Here is an 18,130-nt window from a genome sequence, read left to right on the forward strand (position 1 = left end):
GATTATTATTGTCACTGTCAGCAGGCAAGAAAACTTGTTTTCCTAGTAGTTTAAGGACATATTGTCATTCTGAAGCTTACTTCCATGCAAATAACCATTGTTTCTCAAATGATGGGATTTTTAAAATAAATGTATAATTCTTTTACAAAAGTTCAGCAAGTCTATTTTTTGGAGGTGTTAGGTTTGTTTCTTTCCTATTGCTGTGCAAGTAACTTTTAATTCCTGTATATATATATATGTGAGACTATTCCGTAAGTTTTATATTTTCTGTTAAAGAACCGAAAAAGCAAAACTTAGGAACTCTTTAATTCAGTCTGAGCTCAACTTTTGTGTTGGTCTTATCTGACTTGTTTATAAAACTTGTTAGTGAAATAGATTGTCGGTATGTACTTCTGCAAGTCACAGTCAACTACATACTTGATGTTATAAAACACAAATAGTTAATTTTTGTGTCTTGTAACTTAGAAAAGTGGAGGAGGAAAATGAAAAGAAGTATGCACGGAAGGATATTCCTGGACCACTCCAAGGCAGGTAGGCAGCAACAGTTTTTAGAATAATGCTTTCTAATTTTCAGAATCTGTGAAATATATGTAACAAGTTTGTCTTCCAAGCAACTTCTGTATTTATGCAAAACATGAACACTTGCCAGGCCAGGCATTATATCAACTTTTTCCATATTCACATGGCGGGGGAAGGAGTTTATCATCGTAGCAACTATTTCCATACTCATTTGGCGGGGCGGGGGGGAGATTACTTGGTAACTGAAACTGTGAACTGTCGGAATCTAATGAAGTATTGGTGCATACAGTTGTGATTGAGACTTAAAGTAAGTATGGATAAACTTGTACTGTAGAATAAAGATACATTAAAACACCCAGATTAAACAAAAAAATAAAAGTAATAACTGAGGCTGATAAGGTGCAAAACCTTAAAAAAAAACAAACCACAAAACAAACCCAAAACAATCCCCCTACCTTTTCAGTACAGCTGTCTTAAAAAAAAATTATATGGAGCTCTTGTGCATAAGGCAGGTAAGATCACTGTACCTGAAAACTAAGATATAAATTGGTTGTAGCCTGTTTGGAAGAGGATCCAGCAGGAGCCCAAGTTAACCTTCAGAAAATATTCCAAAATATAAGTCTCATGTGTACATAAACTAAACTTGGTTTTGAGTGGAGAGACTGAATTAGCTTTTCTAAGAATAAAAATCAATTTCAACTGTCAGAGTGTTGACCTATACAGAAGCGTAAGTGCACTTACACTACTGTAAATTTTAGTAGGAATTACACAAGTTGAAAAGTTGTGGGCCTTTTCTGGCTTTACCATGCTAGAGTGCCTCATGTCAGAAGTCTAACATAGCTTTTGTTTGCCAGAACAAAATTTGATCTGATATTTGTAGGTAATCATTTAAGGCATGTGGTGAGTTTGTGAGCTGAAGCTGTATAATATGAAGAGAAATTTGGATCCTTAGCTATTACCTTACTTTGCTGTGTAGCAATAAGCAATCAAACATTGTCAAGTCAAACTTTTCAGTCCAAATTTTCAGGTTTCAGTAGATTTGTTTTCCTGTGAGTCTGAGTTCATACTTATGGAAGGGTGCTACTATAATTAAGTATAGTTTTGAATTAATTTATTCAGCAACCTTGTCTTCGTGATCTGTCTTTCTGAGAGCAAATTTTTTGTTGCTCTACTCAGCATTCTTTGAAAGTGTGGTGTTGTCTTCATGTTGTGCAGTGTCCCAGTTGGCATCTTTGTTAGATGCTGGTCTTTACCTCTTTTTTTTAATGTGGTTTTTGTTTTCCCCTCCCCCATACACCAGTGGCCAGGACATGGTGAGCATACTTCAGTTAGTTCAGAACCTGATGCATGGAGAGGAAGAGGAGGAAAATTCACAGGCCTACCGGTAAAGCCAATATGAATTTTTGTGTGTGGAAGATACCTGATTTTGTTATATTGTTTATTATAGAACTTATACATTTAAGTGTTCTAAAGTGTAAAGATACTGTGCAACCATGTAACTTTTTTAAGGTGATTGCATTATATAGTGAACCAGAATAATGCAATAGACTGTCTTAAAATTATAAAGCTTTCATTACTAAATTGAATTATAAAAGGAATTTTCTGATGTGACATCTCATTTTGTTCTCTATTTTCTGAAAGTTGTTTTAAGTCTGAAAGTCTTATAAAAGTTTGAATACCAATGAATTTTTTTACCATCTCTCCCTGTAGATTTTTAAAGGAAAAAAAGAAGAAATAAAATTGGTTTCCATTTGTCTGAAAAATGGAAATAATACTAACTAATCTGTAGAACATTATTGAAAATTAACATTTGAAAAACAGTTTGGAGATATAAAAAACAAAGCCAAAAAAAACCCCAGCAAAACCCCAACAAGCTAATGAAAGCTATGCCTCTAAAGATAATAATAATGTGTCCTGAGTTTTCTCTCCGTGAGGAGAGGTATGTGTTTAATGCACTTAAGTCCCAGTGCAGATAAAGTGCTTAGTTCCAACTCATGCTAGCTGATTGTCTAAAAGGGGATCTTAGAGGTCTTTTCCAACCTTACTGATTCTACGATACTATGAGGTATTACCGTAAGGAGCTAGGCCAAGTGAAGTGCCAGTACTTTTGTCTATACTGGCATTTTAGTATGTTAATACACAATGTCAGGAAGGTGCCTGTGGTATACTGTACTTCTCTCTGCTAAATACTGACAATTGCATGTCAACAAATTCTGCCACTCTACAATAAAAATACAGAAACCTAAAATTAATGTTATGTTCATAACTTGTATTTAGTTGGCTGTTACTCTGTTCTGGCTTGCAGACTTCAAAATGTTGGTGAGCAAGGTCACATGGCTCTACTGGGACATAGTTTGGCTGCTTACATATCAGTGCTGGACAAGGAAAGGCTGAGAAAACTTACCACAAGGATCCTTTCTGATACCACCCTCTGGCTCTGCAGGCTTTTCAGGTGAGTCGCTGTGAATAACTTAGGTATGACTAGATAGAGATAATTGTTTAGAAATAGGTGTGGCTGGACTGAGGATGTCAACACAAGAAACCACTGTGCCACAAATGTAGAAATATTCTTGGAAAGATCTGAAACACATCACATAATTTTAAAAAAAAAGACTTGTGTTGAATGGCAGGAAATGATTAGTAACATGGCTGTCATTAAAAAAAACTTTTATAACAGCTATATGGTGGAGCTAAGGGCCAAAGCACAGCTGCAGATGTATAGTTGGTCAAACATTTAAGTAAATTCTTGTTTCTTGAGGCGTATGCTGTGTTGCTGAGGCTTGGGGTAGATACTTCATATTTTTACACACATGAAAGAATGACCAACCGACTGACCAAAAGAATAGAAATATAATTGAAGTTAATCAAAAATTAGTTGTTAAATTACAAACGATTTTTCATATATTTATGGGCTCACCTCTATTAGAATTATTTTATAAACTCAATGATTATCTGTTGTTGACTTAGATGTTGAAACCTTGTGCAATGATGAAATGTGAGAAGTTGCAGGTAATCCAGCTATTTTGACAAATGTATGTTTATATAGAGTGTGTCAGTGATGTTTCTAAATGGCATGGCTAACGAAGTAGTTGTTTCCAATAAAATATGCGATAACATTGTGATTTTGTGATTAATGGTCTCTATTGGACTGTGGTCCCCGAAGTTTTGTGACTGTAGGCAGCAGCATTGAACAAATACTGTGCTGTGAACTGCTTTGTGCTTCTTGACGTTTTCTGTGGCTATGAGCAACACTAGAGGAATTTCCCTTTCCCCATGTTAGATCACAGAACTGTTGTGTAAAGGTGAAGTAAGTGTTTGCATGTGGGTCGTTCTGTAGTTTAACTTTGGAATACTCAGCAGTATTTGTGTATCAGATAGTCTGTGATAACCTAAGAGGTTTCAGGGCCTTTATGTAAATTTGTTAATAAATGCCATTCTTACATTGTGCAAGACTACCGATGTACATGTTGCACAAAAATGCTAGAAGAAAAATCTAACTTGCAAATTGCTTAATAAGTTGACATATCTACTACTTTTACCATTGCTGTTTCCTCTTCTACAGTTAAAACAGCTGAGGGATTGCCCTCAATGTGGAACACTCATACCTTATCTCTTCTTTGGTTACTTTGCTGCTGTTTCTTGACTATAAATGTTAATGTGCTGATTTGAGTTTGATTCTTAGAAGGGTTAAAAAAGGTGGGGAAGGAACAGACATGCAACCCACATGACCCCCAAGAAAACATGCTTAATAAATCAGATTGAAGGCAAAATAGCCATAAAATCATTAAAATATTCCTGGGGAAATACATACTTCACTTATGCAACTCAAATATTTAAAACATCTGGAAAACTGTCTTGCAGTGTGTTGAATAGATTGTTCTAAATTGTGGTCTTATTTTCAAACCCGCTAAAATATAAATGGCATCAGTAATTTTGGGTATTACAAAATACCTTGATTTGTGATTTCATAATAAAGTTTGCAAGTTTCTGCCCGTTTACCTTATATCACATGTCTCATTCCAATTTTACTAACTTAACTTAAAGAATGTCAGGTTGCACTCTCTTTAAAATTAGCAGTCCGGAATTTACATATATGTTAAACCCAGATGAAGCCTTTTGTGTGCTTCCTCTCCAGCTCCACTCTTAGTAAGCAAGGTTTTGAACTCTGTAAAGGAAGTCCTTAGGAGCCCAGATGTTTCTTCTTGCTTGCTTTATCTCTGAGCCTAAATGAAAATATATACTAGGCATCTCTCATTGTTAGTCTCAGCCTGTCTCATCAAAGTTTCCTTCTACTCTAATTTGTCCTGGGAATATAGAAGGGTTTTTCTCTTCTTTGTCCTCCTGTAAGCACCTTTATTGGTCAGTGTTATTTTAGTCACTAAACTGACTGTTGGTTTTGCTGGTAATATTTACTTGGCTTTTCTTGCAGGTATGAAAACGGATCAGCGTATTATCATGAAGATGATCGTGAAGGTCTCCTAAAAATCTGCCGTCTTGTTATTCATACACGCTATGAAGATTACACAGTAGAAGGATTTAACGTGCTATATACTAAGCAGCCTGTCATATACATTAGTTCTGCAGCTAGAACAGGCTTGGGCCAAGCTCTCTGCAATCAGGTAAGGTGAATCAGTTGGGGTTTTAGCTGCAAGTAGAACCTCCCCGGCTTCATATTGCCTACTTGAAATTTAGATTTTAAAAATACATTCAGACTTTTCCTGCAAGAGACTGGTACTTGCAGTACAGTCTAGTACACTACTGGCAGCAGTCTTGTAAACTGGTTGGAGCCAGTGAAAGTTTTGCTTTAGATTCATGTGTCTGCCTGGAACTTCCACTGTTAGAACTGAAGCTTCTTCCAGATTTTTCCCAGTGCTACTATGTTGATTGAATACATGTATCCCCAAGCAAGCTGAGCAGCTTCTCTCTGCAGCTCTCCTGTTTCTGCCACACAATCGCTTGATCAGTGTTCCTCATGAGATTACCTTCATCCTTGTCTCGTTGCCTTTCTATGGACATAGTAGATTGTTATAGCCTATAAAATGATATAAGTTTCTGAGACTTAGGATGATATGTCTGCCTGTTGAAACACAGTATGAAAAGGGACATTTTGAAGGAGGAGGACTGAGCTTTGGCCTCAGAAGTTGATGTTAGAAAAAGCATAACTTCGGTGATTTTTTTGAAAGCCTCCTTATTTTTTCTCATGGTACAAACAATAGCAATGTGACTGAACAGCAACACAACGTGGAGTGGAAGGGGAAGGGAGTGTGAGGTAAAACCGTGCTTTGATACCAGCCAAATATCTGCAAGTTAATAGTACAAAAATGTTATACAGTGTGTTGCTATTGCTTTATTAATTGTGATTTCTAGCATAACTAAAAAACAGGCAAAGGAAGCAAAATCCTTACTGGGGGTGTAACCTCAGTAGCTGTAATGGAACATATGTATAATATACAACCGTTTGTCTGTAAAAAACACTTTCAGGTCACATTTACGGTCTGTGTTTTGCAGCAACAATACAGTGGGAGGAAGAGAATTTTCCTGAATATTTTCAGTGAAAGGAAATATGCTAATTTGTTTTTTTTTAAATGAGTGATTGTTTCTAGATGGCATTGCACTTTACATAATCTGTTGGTCATGGTGAAAAAGACCCAAGCCCAAACACACATTTCCAAACACCGAGTTATTGCAAATATTTAGTGAATGATGCCCCTGTACTCTTATTTTCAATAAACATTATCATTTTTTTAAAGGAAAACAGTTGAGTAGTAGACTGTACTGATCCCATTTCAGAAAGCTTTGTGTGGAATAGCAAGATTACCCTCACAATCCAGTGCTTTAAAGAAACCCTATTTTTCCTAATTATGTTTAAAACTTGTTGGTTTTGCCAAGTATTTATTTGCACGAATGTCTGTAGACTTGAATAAGCTAATTGAGGCCATATACAGACTTTCTTATTGCATACCTAACATTCAGTGCACTAGTGATCTTTTTCAAACTTAACATGCACTGAAATAAAGAGTCAAGTTCATAGGGCCTTTGTTTTTCAAGTCTTTGGAGAAGGCAGGCAGAGGTACTACTAACAGATTAAAAATGTAGACTGCAGAGAAATAAAAATGGTATAATAGATGGAGCTTATCATGGCCAAAATTACTTGGGAAGTAGGTGGTAGAAGTTCATTGGAATAAGTTGGTGTCTTTGGTAAGCCAAGTGTTGCATGTATTTATTGACTGAAACTTCTTGATACAAGAAACGCTACTAAGAATCAGTATTTCAAGAGCCTTTTGCTTCTGATTAGCAGTATCTACTCTGTAATAACTAACAGTGGTGCCTTATCTTTTGGTTATAAGGTAACCTGTCCACATTAGGTGGTCACTGAACTTAGCATTTTATCTTAGATTTTGAGGAGTACTCTATATTGTAGAGTATTGGAACTGAGTAATCAGACATTTATTCAATTTCTGTTAAATGAAAGGATAAAACCAAACTAGTCTGTAACTGTAGATCTCTTAATTTGCTGAACCTCTGTTCAGTTATCAGTATGATGAATTAGATTTTGCTTGTCTAGTGATCTTCCAAGTTAAAGATCAAAATGTAAGAGGCACTGATTCCCCAGCTCCCCCTCATGTTGATGATGCAAAAGTTATCTGGTATTTGCCTCCACGGCAAAGGAAGAACTTAAGACTTAGCAGCACGAATAGTCAGCTGAGCTGTGCAGTCAAAGTAGGCAGACTGCCCTCTACTCAGTAGTAAAGGGACTGTGAACCTCCAGTGGAACATGGCCCATGCACAAAGCACACGTTTCCTTATAGGCGGTGTTAATTGCAAGGGTGACCAAGAAAAAGAGGATTGGGTTTAGGCTGTTGGACAGGGTATGGGTGTGTCATTAGAAAAACTGAATGCAGTTGATGTGCTAACCAAAAGTTGACTGTTGGTTTTTTTTTTTTCCAATTTCTCCTGTGCTTTCTTTTCGCTGCTCTTAATTTGGTTATAAGTTTTAGCAGGAAACTTAACTTCTAATGCAATATCCAGCTTTTTATTGTAATGTTTACTATTTTTTGTGTCACTGTGTATATTTCTGTGAATGCTTGAAATGAGTATGTCTCGGTTGTTGAAATTCCATCATTTTTATTGCAGCTAGGGTTACCCCTTTCTTGCATGTGCCGTGTGCCTTGTAACACTATGTTTGGATCTCAGCATCAGATGGTAAGTTTGTCTTCCCTAAGAACTCTTCTTTTTTTTTTTGCCCCCCCCCCCCCCCCCCTTCTTTTTTTAAAACCATCATTAAATGAATGTCAAGTATGTTGTTAGGAAATCTTATTAGTGTACTTACTTTTTCAACCTCTAAGCCTTCTGTGTTTATAGCTGTACAAATAGCAGATTGAAATCATCTAAAAAGCGCCAGCATCTTGGTCTTGTCATTTGCAGGATATTTTTAGTGGCTTATAGTAAGGTGCTTTCTAGTCCAATATTTCTAGAATACGTGTAGTCAGAGGTACATTACAAACTACATGATGTATTTGTGTTGTATTTTTCACAAATGCTTTATCTGTCCTTTGGGTTATTTTGCCTTTAAGAAGAAACTGCAAGCCACAAACAAAGCATTAAGAATGTCTTCCAGAACTGCAGAATGCTCTCCATTTACACTTAATCCTTTTTTCCAGTTCAGCAGAAACGATTCTCTACTGTTTGACAAACATATTTATAAATACCTATCTTTTTCTTATCGATAACAGGATGTTGCTTTGTTGGACAGATTGATTAAAGATGATGTTGAGTCTGGAAAACTGCCTTTGTTGCTTGTGGCCAATGCTGGTAAGTGCCTTAGACAAACAATAACAAAAAAGCATGCTATTTCATAAATATAATTATAAAATCCAAAATAAAAAACTAATTTCTTAAACAGCTTAGTGGTTGCATGTCAAGAAATATCAGGAAATATACTAATGGCCACAAAATAATCTTTCTGCCTCGAGGTTTTTTTATTAACTTAAAGTTGGATTGTACTGCTACAGTTCTGCATATGTCAGTTGGTATCTTAATATGACTAGAACTTATTTTAGTGAGTGCGAACCTCTTGTGAAACTGATTTTCAACAGTAACGCCTCAGAAATTTTGATTCGTGTGCCATCAACTTTAGCTTTAAAAATTATATTTTTCTTCTAGTTAAGCAGAACTGCTCATGAAAAAACTTGTTTTAAGTATGAATGAAGGAGGTGACTGTTACTTGCTTTGGAATTGGAAGAGTATCTAAGTATCTTGGTTTAGTATCTTGGTTTAGTTTCCTTTAGTTGAGGTCATACTTTGAACATATTCAATTTCTTAGCTGAGGCTGCTGAGTCTTTTAGTGCCTAGGACATCTAATTTGCTAAGTATTTTTAACATATATTGACAAGCAAAGCAGGTATCTTTTTTTTGTCTAGAACTCCAATTGCTCAAAGTTACGATGAACCAGATATGAATATTGTGTAGTGGGCTCTTTTTACCTCTTTCCTGCTCTTGTGTGACCTTTTTTGACAACAGTACAAGAGGTCCTTTTGTGTAGAGTCCTAATTTGCATGCTTATCCTTTGTGTTTGCCTTTCTTCCTTGTCAACAAAGGGACACCAGGAGCTGGGCACACAGACAAACTTGGCCGACTGAAGGAACTTTGTGAGCAGTATAATATGTGGCTCCATGTAGAAGGGTATGAAACTTGACATTTATCTCTGTATGCCTGTATTCATTAAAAAGTCTGACCAGTGGATAGCACATAATTTTACAGCTAACCAGCTAGTAGAGGGTCATAGGACCATCTTTATTTTTGCTGTATTAAGCATTTTATGTGGTTATATTTTTTCACTGTGTGAGATACAGATTATTTTAGATAAACGATTAATTGGAGTGGTTTACTCAGATGGTAATCCTAGCTGCCCTGGCTTTGAAGAGTTTGGAATACAAATAAAAAGACCTTATAGGAGAAGTCAGGGGAGACATTATACAGTGATTATTGAGAACGAGGAAGGAGAATTAAATGAGTGGAAGAGATGACATGTTAATGAAGGTTGTCCATAGGAGAGCCGCAAGTGCAGCGTGCAACATAACTGGGATGAGGTTTAAACCAAGAGGAGAAGAAATTCCTAGTACTTAGACAATGTTAATGAAGGCTCCATTGATCTAAGATTTTTTTTTTTGAGCCTGGAGTAGAGGCTCTGATTCTCCTGATATTTCACTGTATAGTACTATACTTGCATGCTCTTTATTTTTGATACCAAATTGATGCTGAATTATGGGTAGGACTTCAGGGGATGATTTCCCCCAAAGGGTGGACTGAAACATTTTTAGATTGAAATGGATTTTTACTTTTGGGTTTTCAATCTTGGAATACCACGTAGCAACATCTACTGCATTGGTAATGAAAAATATAAAAACAAATTATCTCCCTTTACACATCAACATGAAATATTTAAACTGAAGATTAAAATGCTATCTCTTAATACATTGTTAATATGTGCTAAAACCACTTTATTTTTCTAGTGTGAATTTGGCAACTTTGGCTTTGGGTTATGTCTCCTCTTCTGTACTGGTATGTTTTGCTATATATAGAAACTCAATAATGTGGTCTAGATTTTAAGGTCATTATCTAATGAAAAAATATATATGGCTTATATTCTGCTTATTGTAACAAACTTAAGGCCGCTACAAAATGTGACAGCATGACTCTTACGCTGGGTTCCTGGCTGGGTCTGCCGGCTGTACCTGCGGTGACGCTCTACAGACATGAGGATCCGTCTTTGGTATGTTTAACTTCTCAGTCACTATTATCAAGATCTTGAGACTTGAATTTTGATCATGGTATAGTGTCTTGTTTTTTATAAGCATCTAAATTAAAATTTGCAAAAGCTCCCCTATTTAAGTTGTGACATGCTCCATAAACTGGCAAAAATGGAATAATTGAAGAGAGGTTAATAGTGGTTTGTTTATTGTTTGTTGTTTTCCTCTTTAGTCCTTGGCAGCTGGGCTGACATCGAGTCAGCCTGTAGAGAAGCTCCGTGCCCTGCCGTTGTGGCTGTCCTTGCAATACCTGGGCCACGATGGGATTGTAGAGAGGATAAAGCATGCCTCACAACTAGTAAGCAACAGCTTGTTGGCACATTGTTTATAAATACTTTGCTGATTTGCGTGTGGGTTGGAGACTGTTCTTAAGAATCCTCACCATCAGATTTAACGGTTTGAGTCTCTAAGCAGAAACAAAGTTCAGATAGCAACGATAGTACAAGCGATATCCAGATGGCTTTCACAGAACACTGTTCATAATAGTTGCTAATACATGTTTTTGATTGTTGTGATGAGTTGTAGAAGAATCAACTACAAATATTGTACTTGTTGACAGTATAGCATATTGCTTCATATCGTGTTACAAATTGTGAAAGCAAAGTGTTTGGGGGAGGGATGTGCTTTTTCTATTAGACTAGATTTTATTAGGTTTTTTTAATGAGCAGTACTTAATATTTGTTTTTTCTAAACAGTAAAATAACATAATTACTTCCTTTTTTCTGTCACTTCTCTATTTTAACTGTTTTGCTTGAAAGCTGTTTGGAGAAAGACTTTCTTATTTTCCTGCTATACCTGGCATTGTAGTGATTTAAGTAAGTAATAGTAAATTAAAAATGCCTGACAAAAAGGACTTCAAAACATTTCTTCAGATACAGTGGCAAGTGTGCTATTTTTGAAGTTAAGTCCTTATGCTAGTAAAAATTAAGGTCCAATATAATGTGTTTGTTTTAAAAATGCATTTTTAAAATATATGCAAAACATTTTTCCTTAAGGTACAGCACTTACTAAAAATTCAAGGAAGGGCAGAATAGAAATGGAAAGTTTCTGTAATGGTTAGTGAAGAAGCTATTGGCTTGAAAGACCTAAAGGAGTGACAAAGTATCATTAGTCATTAAGATTTTGTGGCATCTAAAACTGATCTTAGTTTTTATGATAGTCTATTAATATAGCGTTAAACCACAATGTAAGAATGTCTTTTCTAATGAAAATAATTCAGAAAGCCATCATAACCAGTTGCTATGGTAGCTTTGAGAAAATTAACTGTTCTGCTAAACACCGTGCTCTAGTTAGTGAACGGAGTTGTAATATCTTTGGAACTTTGTCAACAAATGCACCAAGACTTTATTTTAATGAAAATCACTTTGCAGTCAGTGTTCTGCTAAAACCAGAAAATATTTTCCCAATACACTCTAAATTTACCAGTAAGAACTGGATGAATCTCTGACACGTCATAGAAGTTTGTTCAGAAATAGAAATTATGACAGTGACTACTTACTGTTTTTCAGAATAATTTTTAACTTCTAAAACTGTGTGTTTGTCTCTTCCTTTTGTTTCCCTTCTGCTGTGGTCTTTTAGAGTCAAAGATTGTTGGAAAACTTGAAGAACTTGGATTTCATTAAAACTTCGGTACAGCATACATTTAATACTTTGGTTGTATAGCTTAGTCTTTGCTTGATAAATAATAAGAATAACTTTGATTAAAAAATTATTTTTAAATCATAGCCATTGTTTTGAAGATGCTTAGTATTTTTCTAATTAATTTCTTGTGTTCAGTGAAATTGTGTGTCTCGGTTGTGTGTGAACCTCTAGATTGTATCTGTTCCATTGCTGTGTATTCATGCACTTTGTGGAGCTGACAGAACAACATCCAGAAATTGTTTCCAGAGGTTGATTTAATTCCATTTAAAACATGTATTTGTTCAGTAATGTGTTTATGAAACCAGTTTCCATAAGACTCCCTAATACATTCTGGCTGCATCTCACCCCGCTGTTGAGATCATACTGTGAACCCCATGAAATTGTATGCAAAAATTGTCCTAGATGAGGTTTTTACACCAGAAGTAGTTTTAGAAATGACATCTAACATATTAATTTCAAATTCGGTTTCTGTGAGATGTCCTGTTTAACAGGGTTTGGTGATTTTACTCCCCTCCCCCTGCCCCTAATTTTAATTGACAACTTCATGTATAGAAAATATATTCTGCGTAGTTTTCTGGGGCAATAGATAATTCATGGATCATTCTGAGTGACAATAACCATTTTTGTAAAAAATTTTTTTCTAAGTATTATTGGCCTTGGGAGTTCAAGTTACTGTAGCACTTCTCGCTTCTACTTAAATCTTGCATTTTGGGGATTGTGAAATGTAGCCTCAGATTGCCTCCAGAAGTTGCCCAGTCCATTTCTCCTACCCCCAAAGCAGGATCAGTTATTATCTTGTTATTCCTGCTGGAACTTTCTTGATGTTCTCCAATGATTCTGGGGTGATTTCCAAGATAATTTTTTAATGTTAATGTCTGAAAATACTTAAACTATTTAGTACTGTATATTTGCTAACGAACATACTTAGGTTTCTTGCTTTATAGTGCCCAAATTTTAATTATGCATGCCTTAATTAAATACATTTGCTTGAACTGAATAATTATTTACTTTCAGGTATTTAAAGATATGTTTGCTCACACTCTTAAGAGTTAACTTCTAATACTGAAAGTGTGAACATTGTTACTGCTGGCAAAACAAAATTATCTACTTTAAGTCTTTAAAAAATATGTGAAAAATATATGTAATTTTTTTTTAAGGTTGAAGATGAACTGAGTTCACCAGTGGTAGTTTTCAAGTTCTTCCAGGAATATTCAAAAAAAGGTATGTGATTTATTTAAAAACAAAACAAAAAAAAACCCTCTTTGTAATTTTTTTAAACTACTAATTTGATGCAATAAATATTATATAGTGCACTTGTCTATTTGTGTAACATGCTTTTAGAATGGTTGTGAATGCTGGTTATAATCTAGTGATAGAATCCATACTTGTGATTGCTTCTTTTTTTAGATAGACTGCAGTGTTTTAAATTTTCATAATGAGTCATTTTCTGCCTTCTTGAGTGAGGAGTGATTTGCATACGATTTGGATCTTGAGAGTGGATGATGGAAGTCCCTCATAAACTGCAAGCTGTGTTTGAGTGTACTGATGGGGGAAGAAGACCTTCCTTGGGCTTTTTCAGGCTTTGTTTCTTGTAAAATTTTAGTGGCCAGTTGCAAGAACCATGGTTCTCTGTCTTACTGACTAACCTTGCTGTTGCAATAGTTTTGAAAATAGCAGAACACATTAGGAACAGCTCTGGAAACACTGTCATGGGTATTCAGTGGCCATGGCACATGTGGCTCTGGGCAGAACATCCTCACCTAGACGTTCTCGCCAAGAAAAAGAATTTTTATCCTGTCAGTTGCAACAGAGGATGTTGTGCTGTTGTATGTTCACGCTGTGGGTGGGGAAATGTCCAGCTGGGATGAGGCAAAAGATGGCTAGAAAACTTTGTAGTTTTGTTATGAGTGTTGATTTTAATTTTCTGTGGGTTTTTTTGTGTTGGGCATGGGGGAGGCTTGGTTTTGGTTTTAGTCTAATTAGTGGTTGCACTTACAAAATAAATCTATTCATCCTGGTCCAGTGGCTTGGTGGATTGCTTTGTACATTGATGCATTTATTTGGAAGGCTTTACTAGGGAGAAGTCACCCACCTGAATTATAAAGATGTAAGATGTTTGACCATTTCTGCATGTTTTAAGTGCATAATGGACTCTTAGATCCTTAGTATTATTTTTTGTGTAGTTTAAACCAGAAGGTAGTCATTAAAACTTGATTTTAAAAAAAAAACCACAGCTGCATGCATCAAATTAAATATTGCAGCCTGCTATGACAGGATTTTGCTTTGTGAAAACATTGTTTTTATTTGCATGGGGGCATTTGAACCTCAAGACTGAGAGAAGTATTTTACTGGTTGTTTTTAAAACTAGTATATTCAACTCTGTTTTACTTCTAGTATTTGTCATGTTCAACATACCTCTTAGACAAAAAAAAAAAATCCTCATTAGGCTGGTTGAGGTCCAGTACATCATTTAGACAAGTTAAATTACCTAAGAAATATAATTGTCTTATATCTAAGTTTTAGGTTGCCTTTTGTTTAATTAAGTAAATAAAAATCCACTTCTGTGATTCTTATATCTTTGGATTCAGATCAAACCTCACATGCTGCACAGGCCTCAACTATTCAGCACCCCATAATAAGCAACGACAGACACATTTATGACACTTTCAATCAGTGGGTAAGAATGGATGCTTTTCTCTTTAGGGAAAAAGAAGTGACAGTGGAATGCTTCCGGGGTTCATCAGTAGCTATAAAACCTTTGGTACACTAGTTTGATAGTTATTCTTGATCTGATATCAGCTGCAAAACTAGTGGACATTTTGGATTAAAAAGATGAATTTGCTCTGAAGCAAACTTGCTTTTGCACTTCTGATTGTAATTATGACTGAAATCATTACTGCATCTTAAGCTTTTGGTGGTGATTTTTTTTTTCCTTGGTCTTGTTGGGAATATGTGAAAACTTTAGAACTCTTTAATTGGCTAGATACTTCATTGAAAATGTCTGTATTCATGAATAGATTCTAGAAACCTGTGCTTTCAGAAAGCTGAGCACCTAACCGTTTTTGATCAATTACACAGTAATCACAGCGTACTTAATGACAATGACAATTTCGCATAAACTTCTGGCTTGTAACACTTCTAGCTTAGCCTGAATTTTCATTATTTTAAATATACATCCAACTTTGTAACATCACCAGCAAGCTGAAGTATTTTGTTACAAGAAGTGATTCTGAGAAACACAGAAAACTAGCCTGTGGTTCCCCTTAAACTGTGGGAAGAGTCTAGCCTGAGTCAGCGACTACAGGAGGTCAAGCTCTGTACGTGTCTTTAATTGTGCCTTACCCCTTCAGCTAGGAGAGCAGTTGGCACAGCTGGTTCCTGCCAGTGGAGTTGATGTGGTAGAACTGGAAGATGAAGGCACGTGTGTGCGTTTGAGCCCACTCATGACTTCTGCAGGTAACATTGACTTAATTCAGCCACTTGTGAAAACTGGGATTTGCTATGGGATTGTAGAACAATCCCTGGTGTAAAAGCAGATATACTGAAGAAACTGATTAGTATATTCTCCTATGGTTAGGATTTTTTTTATAAACAAAACTATCTTGGCTTTATCATTCTATTGTGCCTTGGCAGCAGGTGCATTAGAGGTAGCTCAGCTGTTGTATGCGACATTGCCTCACTACCTCTGCAGAGAAAGACTTTGATTATTTTCTAAATTAATTAGGAAAAGCAAGGGGAGAGCTCTGTTTCTGACAGTTATAAAAGAAATATGAAGGATAAATCATCCCTACCTTTCCCTTTCTCAGCTGCTTAACACAAGAAGATGATGCTTGACCTTTCTACCGCAGGTGTTTCAACACCAAAACAGTGCTTGTGTTCAAAATATAATTACTTATCTAGAAGAATTATTTACTAAACATCTAGATTTTTCTATAATTACTGATGTAGGAGGGAAAAAATTAAAATCTGTGTTCTGGAAGGTGTCTCTGTTACAGATCAAGATATTTCAGTACTGTCTATAAGTTATATTTATGATGGACTTGGAGTGGCTTCTTTACAGGTTACTTATTAAATTCAGGCATTTACGTGTATGTCCATTCACTTTTATCACACACTAAAACAGCAGCTCTTTAGTTTTAGGAACTGAAATACAAGATGTTGATCAGTTAGTAGACTGCTTAAAAATGAGGATTCCAGTATTGACAAGTACACTGCAAATGAGAGAGGAATTTGAGCAAGAAGTGAGAAGAACAGTAGGCCTGTTGTATGTTGAAGATCTCAGCTGGCCAGGATTAGGTGTTGTAAGGTAAATTTTTCAGTATTTTCTTCATTATGTATTTGGATAGACTACGTTAACAGAAAGGAATATGTGATCTCTTTGGTTGTGATTTGTATGTATTGTTTGCAGAATAGTGTCTGACTTTGCATCCAGCTGAAGCTTTTGACTGCTTTTTAAAAGTCGCCTTTTTAGTGATGCTTACTTTGAGATTTCTTCTTTTTAAGAAAAGCTGAAGAGCTTTTTTTGCAAAATTAGGGCAACAGTTCCAGTATTAGAGGCAGTGTGTGGATCTGTTAGATGGATATGTAATATGCAAGTGCGTCCTACTGTGTAAGTTAGATTGTTGTCTATAATGGGTTTTATTCAGGATATTACTGAATCCCTTCGAGTGTCTGTTCTGATCCTCCAATACCGTCCGCTCAGAAGCGTTCTGTATAGTCAACATAGTTGAAGTATAATTATATTACCTAGAAATCTGTTGTGTTCAGTTAAGCTTGCAGCAGCAACCTCACCCCTGCCCCAGAATCTGATGACAAATGCCAATAAACATGTTGATCGACCTAAGCTGTAATGTTTTGGGGATTTTGGTTTGTAAAAATACAAAAATATACAGACATTTAGCATCATGGTTCTACAAACTTCTGTATGTACTGTAAAGTGAAATTACTATTTTCTGGCTTGGTTTGAAGATACAACTATCACAGTGATGGGAAGGATGATGACAAACAAGAAAAAGAACTAGAAAAAATCAACACAGAAATTCTGAAAAAATTAAATGAACTGGAGTCGGATCTCACTTTTTCTTTGGGTAACTGCACTATTTAACCTTCTCTTCAAGCTGACAGTCATTTTACTGGCTGTGTTATGGTTCAATAGGTCATTCATACATAGGTCATTATAATGCAGAATTAAGAGTGCTGTGTATGTGGTTATTGTAGAAACATCATCTGTAACTGTTTCCTCCTCAGCCCTATTTCAGTTGGTAAATGTTCAGCAGGGTGAGCAAGGTGCACTGTTCTTGGAAATGCTTGTGAAAACTGACTCGGGAGCAACTAAACCAAAAAGCATTTCCGTGTCAGAAAGAATAAATGCTGCAGTGTTCCTCTTTGTAAACTGAGCCTTCTCAGTTAGTGCCCTGTCTAGTGAAATGCAGCTCTCATTCAAAACCCACGGACCAGTTCACTGCCTTCTGCGGGTAGATTAAGAGCTTCAGATGACTTTCACAATAATTAGCAGCCCTTTCGCATTTACAGTGTGCCACTTCATAGCAAATTATTATTTCAGTTTACTCAGAACTCTGATCTCTTTCTAGTCAGCTTTCAAAAATTAAGTGCCCTAGAATTGTGGAACCAAGTAATCTGTAAATGGCAGAAAGTAACAAGTTCGAAGCATATTCAACCCTGATATTTGTTACACAACTCCTTGACTGTATAAAATAGCCACTGTTTTTCTTGTTTAGCTGTTGTTTTCTCCTCTCTTTTTGAAAACCCACAGGGCTGAGCTTTTTCAGTCTGCATAATTTACACCTATGCAGATACTGCCCTTAATTACCGAAGAGAGTGCGTGTGTGTTAGGATTTCCAGATGCGCAAGCATGAGTCTTGCACTTGTGAGGATGCATTTTTGTACATCAGACTTGATTCTCCCTGTGCTCACAGGTCCAGAATTTGGAGGGCAGAAGAACTGCGTTTATATTGGCATGGTAACAGAGGATCTGGACGTATCAGAGTTAGTTGAAACTATTGCAGCAACAGGCAGAGAAATTGAAGAAAATTCAAGGGTATGTATTAATAAACCACAGTGTGTTTCAGCACTTTCCCCCCCTCCCCAATTGGCTTCAGGACGTGGCTTCGTTCTTTGTGAAAGTAAAAATTGTACTTCCT

At 36.1% G+C, this 18,130-nt stretch overlaps 1 protein-coding gene across 2 annotated transcripts in view; it reads left to right on the plus strand.

Annotated features, from left to right (window-relative positions):
* The window catches only part of PDXDC1 (pyridoxal dependent decarboxylase domain containing 1), a 31,779-nt gene that overhangs the window by 7,319 nt on the left and 6,330 nt on the right, over positions 1-18,130 (plus strand). For both annotated transcript variants that reach the window (XM_075105209.1, XM_075105210.1), the window contains exons 3-19: positions 466-531; positions 1,820-1,903; positions 2,825-2,971; positions 4,949-5,138; positions 7,654-7,722; positions 8,253-8,331; positions 9,117-9,201; positions 10,032-10,080; positions 10,190-10,291; positions 10,501-10,626; positions 11,907-11,957; positions 13,127-13,190; positions 14,558-14,646; positions 15,320-15,425; positions 16,104-16,275; positions 16,938-17,056; positions 17,906-18,027. In XM_075105209.1, coding sequence (XP_074961310.1) covers positions 466-531; positions 1,820-1,903; positions 2,825-2,971; positions 4,949-5,138; positions 7,654-7,722; positions 8,253-8,331; positions 9,117-9,201; positions 10,032-10,080; positions 10,190-10,291; positions 10,501-10,626; positions 11,907-11,957; positions 13,127-13,190; positions 14,558-14,646; positions 15,320-15,425; positions 16,104-16,275; positions 16,938-17,056; positions 17,906-18,027 — 1,720 coding nt within the window. The remainder of the gene's footprint in view (positions 1-465; positions 532-1,819; positions 1,904-2,824; positions 2,972-4,948; positions 5,139-7,653; positions 7,723-8,252; positions 8,332-9,116; positions 9,202-10,031; positions 10,081-10,189; positions 10,292-10,500; positions 10,627-11,906; positions 11,958-13,126; positions 13,191-14,557; positions 14,647-15,319; positions 15,426-16,103; positions 16,276-16,937; positions 17,057-17,905; positions 18,028-18,130) is intronic.

The sequence above is a fragment of the Phalacrocorax aristotelis genome, chromosome 10, assembly GCF_949628215.1.
Source record: "Phalacrocorax aristotelis chromosome 10, bGulAri2.1, whole genome shotgun sequence".
In the NCBI taxonomy this organism is placed as follows: Eukaryota; Metazoa; Chordata; class Aves; order Suliformes; family Phalacrocoracidae; genus Phalacrocorax; species Phalacrocorax aristotelis.